Source organism: Brachyhypopomus gauderio, chromosome 1 (genome assembly GCF_052324685.1).
Source record: "Brachyhypopomus gauderio isolate BG-103 chromosome 1, BGAUD_0.2, whole genome shotgun sequence".
NCBI classification, from domain to species: domain Eukaryota; kingdom Metazoa; phylum Chordata; class Actinopteri; order Gymnotiformes; family Hypopomidae; genus Brachyhypopomus; species Brachyhypopomus gauderio.
The window spans coordinates 2,798,028-2,804,027 of record NC_135211.1 but is presented as its reverse complement, the minus strand read 5'-3'; the positions used below and the strand labels follow the sequence as shown (position 1 = coordinate 2,804,027).

Below are 6,000 nucleotides of genomic sequence, written 5' to 3'. Positions count from 1 at the left end.
TTGGTATGAAAACAATTACGATTTATTTACGGTTTATTAAAAACCGGATTCCAAAACAGTTGTGAAATACACTAAACAAATTGTGAATAAAAACTGAATGCAATGATGTGGAGATGGCGAATGTCAATATTTTATTCGTAATAGAACACAGATGACCAAAAAGTTTAATCTGAGTAAATGTTTTTAAAGGGAAAATATGTTGATTCAAAATTTCACAGTGTCAAAAAATCCCAAAAAAGTAGGAATAAGTGGCTGGGAAAAGGAAATTGAGCATATAATGAAGAGCTGGAAGACCAATTAACACTTTGACAATTGACAACATGATTGGATATAACAGAGCGCCTCAAACAGGAATGCCACTGTCAAGGAAATAACAGAATGGGCTCAGGAATACTTCCAGAAAGCATCGTCAATGAACACAATCCACCGTGCCATCCGCCGTTGCCAGCTGAAACTCTACAGTGCAAAGTGGAAGCAATTTCTAAGCAAGCTCAACGTGCTCAGACGTTTGCACTGGGCCAGGGGTCATTTAAAATGGAGTGTGGCAAAATGGAAGACTGTTCTGTGGTCAGATGAGTCACGATTTGAAGTTCTTTATGGAACACTGGGACACCATGTCATTCGGACCAGAGAGGACAAGGATAACCCAAGTTGTTATCAACGCTCCGTTCAGAAGCCTGCGTCACTGATGGTATGGGGGTTGTATGAGTGCTTGTGGCATGGGCAGCTTGCATGTCTGGAAAGGCATCATTAATACAGAGAACTATGTTCAGGTTCTAGAACAACATCTGCTCCCATCTAGACGTCATCTCTTTCAGGGAAGACCCTGTATTATTCAACAAGATAATGCCAAACCACATTCTGCAGCAATCACAACATCATGGCTACGTAGGAGAAGATCCGGGTACTGAAATGGCCAGCATGCAGTCCAGATCTTTCACCTATAGAGAACATTTGGTGCATCATAAAGAGAAAGGTGTGATAAAGAAGGCCCAAGACGATTGAACAGTTAGAGGCCTGTATTAGACATGAATGGGAGAACTGGTCTCCTCTGTCTCCAGATGTCTGTTGAGTGGTGTAAGAAGGGGGGATGCCACACAGTGGTAAAAATGGCCTTGTCCCAACTTTTTTGGGATTTGTTGACGCCATGAAATTTTTAAACAACATATTTTCCCCTTAAAATTATACATTCTCTCAGTTTAAACTTTTGATCTGTGATTTGTGTTCTATTCTGAATAAAATAGATGTTGGCATCTCCACATCATTGCATTCAGTTTTCATTCACAATTTGTTTAGTGTCCCAACTTTTTTGGAATCCGGATTGTACATATTGGAAGGCACTGAGAATAAAATAACATAAACATTATCAATGTAAATCAATATTATTATATTATAGGTCTGAATTTGGAATCATACTCAAAATCAAAGTGGAAAATCAAATGACAGGCTGATTCAACTTCAGTGGGAATTCCTCAAGACAAGTTAAAAGGAGGTTAAGTGTGTGTGGCCTCCATGTGCCTGTATGACCTCCCTACAACACCTGGATTAAAGCGTCAGTCAACTCCTGGACAGTGTGTGTGGCCTCCATGTGCCTGTATGACCTCCCTACAACACCTGGATTAAAGCGTCAGTCAACTCCTGGACAGTCTGTGGTGCAACGTAGCGTTGATGAAGAGCACAGGGTGCCAATAGTGAATCTGCCAATCTTGGTGTTCTCTGGCAAATGCCAATCGCCCTGCATGGTGTTGGGCTGTAAGCACAAGCCCCACTTGTGGAAGTCAGGCCCTCAATCCACCCTCATGGAGTCTGTTCCTGACAGTTTGAGCAGAAACATGGATATTAGTGGCCTGCTGGAGGTCATTTTGCAGGGCTCTGACACTGCTCCTCCTGTTCCTCCTTACACAAAGGAGGAGTTAGTGGTCCTGCTGCTGGGTTGTTGCAGAGCGTATGATCTGCCTCACCTGGCGGTCGTTTGTTTGTCTATATATGTCTTGTCTTTGTACCAGTTGACTGTTGGTCATTATATCCTTCATTTGGATCTTGTTACGGGTTTTTGTTTTGCACACTTTATTCATTAAAACCTCCTTTTTCCCCTGAGACTTGGTGTGATCGCTTCCATTTTATTTCACACTCCCTGCCCGTCACACTAACAAGGTAACCAAGAGATAAGAAACAAAATGGATGATAAATCATTTGTTTTAGGGCATCCAATTGCTGATTTGAGTCACGGGTCAAAACCGATCCGTTAACATAAGCGATAGGAACAGAAAGCTAACAAGTGGAAGGGTAAGGAATAAACTTCGTGCCAATGGTCTAGACTTAGACGTAGTCTCAATATTTAAGGCTAGGCTAAAAACACTTGTATAGTCAACTACTTTATTAAATGCTTCTCATCCTGTGTTGTAGATCTGGGGGTCTGTGGCCATTGAAGGTAAACTGAGATATGATGTGGTATCTTTTTTGCAGCCCAATTGTGCTGACAGAGCGGTGGGACGCAGTTCCTGCCCCTTCCTTTGTCACCATTTATCAAAAATACTTAATTCTTATTTGTGTTTTATTATTACTCCATTTCTCCATTTATATTTTCCTTGGAGATCCTGGGAATGTATCGCCCTTCCTTTCTTTGAATCTCTGGATATTCAGATCAGACGCTGAGCCTGTGAAGGAGTTTACAGATGATTACACATCTCACAATCATTACTTGTACAAATACATCTAATCTCATGAAACCGATGCTGTTGATTACCAGAGCCTGAACACGAGCAAATGTGGGAAAATTGATTGCAAATGGTTCCACAGCACAAAGAATTCGCTGGTAAATTATGACCTGCTTATGTGACCTGCTTATTAAATTATGGTGGGGGCACAGAATCCTGGATCTTCATGGCTTGTACACTTAAGAAAAAGTTACTCCTGCCTTCAGTACCAACATAAACACATTGTTCATATTAATTCATTTATTGACACTGTAGAGGTTTACTCGATTACACTTACACTTGTTACACTTATGTAACTTTGCAATTTCAGTAAGACTAATGAATTTGTGCATTTATTTTGAATTTCAGAGGATTAAAATTTTTTAGGTCATGGGACTTCTGGTTAATTACAAAAGCTAGTAAAACACATCAAAGTTACAACAGTCATAGTTCAAATGATTTTTTAAAGTAGCTTTTGGTAAAGATAAAAAATCTCTGAAATGGCAAAATGCCTGAAAAGATTTGTAGGACTTTACTCGTGTACATTAGAGGATTTCATAGTAATATGAAAGGAGAATCTCATCTTTTAGTTATGTAATTAAACCATCTATAGAAAGTGTGTCATTTTGAGGGTGATGTGTGGGTAATGTGAGGTTAAACTGGGTTAGGGCAGCTCCATGGCCCATGGTGTTCCTGCTTTCGTTTTTGGGATCTGATGAAAAGAAAACAATATGTGACACAACGGAAAAAATTTGCATACGCCAAAGTTATATAGCAAAAAAAGTAATGTATAGAGGCAAATAAATTTCAAGTCTTAAGACAACAAAATCTTTTGTCGCACCATCTGTGTGAAGCATGTGTTGCATGCAAGGCAGGCCCGTTCTGGCGTGGCAGGGCTGTGTAGAGGGAATGGTCCACTCAACCCTACATCAGTCCGGGCTGCAGTAATGGCCTCCTTCATGGCAAAGAACACAGAACTGCCCAGGCACACAATGGGCTCACCGATGCCCTGAAAAACAGCCCATCAGTAAACGCTGTGCTGACCTCTCAGAATGATACTTCATCTCTAAAGGAACTGAACACCACAAAATTCCGAGGGTAGCACATTGCTAAATGCCATCAAGAAGTTCTAAAATAAATAGCTTGTTTAACACAATTCCAAAACTCTAAAAAGAACAATATTGCTTAACATCCACATTGTTGAAAAAGCAGAGAAGATATGGCCTACTACAGTAAGGGATTGGACATGAAGAAGAAATCTGCACAAATGACAACTTGAGGAAATAATATTGTCGACATGATGTTCTTAAGTATATACTGTATATACTCATATCTCACAATGGGTTTCCACACATACTCCAAGAAACTTATTTTAACCCAAGTTATGCATATGTTTTAAGGCTTCTTTGAATTCTTAAGCTGTGAGCCTTAATAAGCCCTAATGGACATTATGAAAGCATAGGTGAGGATGTGTCTCTACCTTTGAAGAATGTATGGCGTAGGGGTTCTGAGAGCCAGATAGCAGGTAGACGTTGAATTGTAGTGGCACGTCACACACCGCAGGAATCTTATACTGAGCTGGACCACGCGTGTGCAAGGACCCTGAGGGAGAGAACGTCAGCTCCTCCATAGTATAGAGACCCAGGCCCTGCATAAACGCACCTTCGATCTGACACGAGTGCAGACACAGTCACACAAAATCCCAAACACACACACACACACACACACATTGTTCTCCATTTGCATATGTGCAAACATTCTAAATGTACCCTGTTGGTGAGGCATCTGGCCGATGTCAATGGATATTACCTGGCCGATATCAATGGCGGGGTTTATACTCTTCCCGACGTCTACGACGATGTCTGTTCTCACGGTCTATGTAAAATAAAAGCAAAAGAAAATCTTCAAAACATAGCTCCACTGCTTTAGAAGTTTAAATCACTTCCCACAGCTGTGTTTCGTATAGCCTGTACACTCTTACACGTGTAGTGTTTGGGACAGGTGTTTGACTGACCCTGTACACTCTTACACGTGTAGTGTTTGGGACAGGTGTTTGACTGACCCTGTACTCTCTTACACGTGTAGTGTTTGGGACAGGTGTTTGACTGACCCTGTACTCTCTTACACGTGTAGTGTTTGGGACAGGTGTTTGACTGACCCTGTACTCTCTTACACGTGTAGTGTTTGGGACAGGTGTTTGACTGACCCTGTACTCTCTTACACGTGTAGTGTTTGGGACAGGTGTTTGACTGACCCTGTACTCTCTTACACGTGTAGTGTTTGGGACAGGTGTTTGACTGACCCTGTACTCTCTTACACGTGTAGTGTTTGGGACAGGTGTTTGACTGACCCTGTACTCTCTTACACGTGTAGTGTTTGGGACAGGTGTTTGACTGACCCTGTACTCTCTTACACGTGTAGTGTTTGGGACAGGTGTTTGACTGACCCTGTACTCTCTTACACGTGTAGTGTTTGGGACAGGTGTTTGACTGACCCTGTACTCTCTTATACACGTGTAGTGTTTGGGACAGGTGTTTGACTGACCCTGTACTCTCTTACACGTGTAGTGTTTGGGACAGGTGTTTGACTGACCCTGTACTCTCTTACACGTGTAGTGTTTGGGACAGGTGTTTGACTGACCCTGTACTCTCTTATACACGTGTAGTGTTTGGGACAGGTGTTTGACTGACCCTGTACTCTCTTACACGTGTAGTGTTTGGGACAGGTGTTTGACTGACCCTGTACTCTCTTACACGTGTAGTGTTTGGGACAGGTGTTTGACTGACCCTGTACTCTCTTACACGTGTAGTGTTTGGGACAGGTGTTTGACTGACCCTGTACTCTCTTACACGTGTAGTGTATGGGACAGGTGTTTGACTGACCCTGTACTCTCTTACACGTGTAGTGTTTGGGATAGGTGTTTGACTGACCCTGTACTCTCTTACACGTGTAGTGTTTGGGACAGGTGTTTGACTGACCCTGTACTCTCTTACACGTGTAGTGTTTGGGACAGGTGTTTGACTGACCCTGTACACTCTTACACGTGTAGTGTTTGGGACAGGTGTTTGACTGACCCTGTACTCTCCCGTTAGACAGTCCAGCTCCACTTCACTGCAGCAGGCAGCATATGTGAAGTATGTAAACGGTCTTCCCTCCTGTTTCTGCCAGTCCATTCCCACCTCATGGCCTCTGATACAAAAGCACATATAAATACATCTGTCCTGCATTCATGCTTACAGGTCCACCAAAAAAGTCAAGTCAGCAACTGGTATAATATTTTTTAAAAGTTCATATGTTACAGGGG

The 6,000-nt window shown here is 42.1% G+C and overlaps 1 protein-coding gene across 3 annotated transcripts in view; it reads right to left on the bottom strand.

The window, feature by feature from the left end:
- Positions 1-6,000, bottom strand: part of aox6 (aldehyde oxidase 6) — a 32,813-nt gene continuing 26,813 nt past the window's right edge. For 2 of the 3 annotated variants that reach the window (XM_077009412.1, XM_077009499.1), the window contains exons 31-35: positions 5,771-5,885; positions 4,506-4,571; positions 4,177-4,365; positions 3,538-3,705; positions 1-3,408 (exon numbers count right to left, since the gene is read on the bottom strand). In XM_077009412.1, the coding sequence (XP_076865527.1) occupies positions 3,361-3,408; positions 3,538-3,705; positions 4,177-4,365; positions 4,506-4,571; positions 5,771-5,885 (586 nt within the window). In that variant the 3' untranslated portion in view covers positions 1-3,360. Of the gene's footprint in view, positions 3,409-3,537; positions 3,706-4,176; positions 4,366-4,505; positions 4,572-5,770; positions 5,886-6,000 lie in introns of those variants that run through there. The other variant, XM_077009589.1, reaches the window with a different exon arrangement.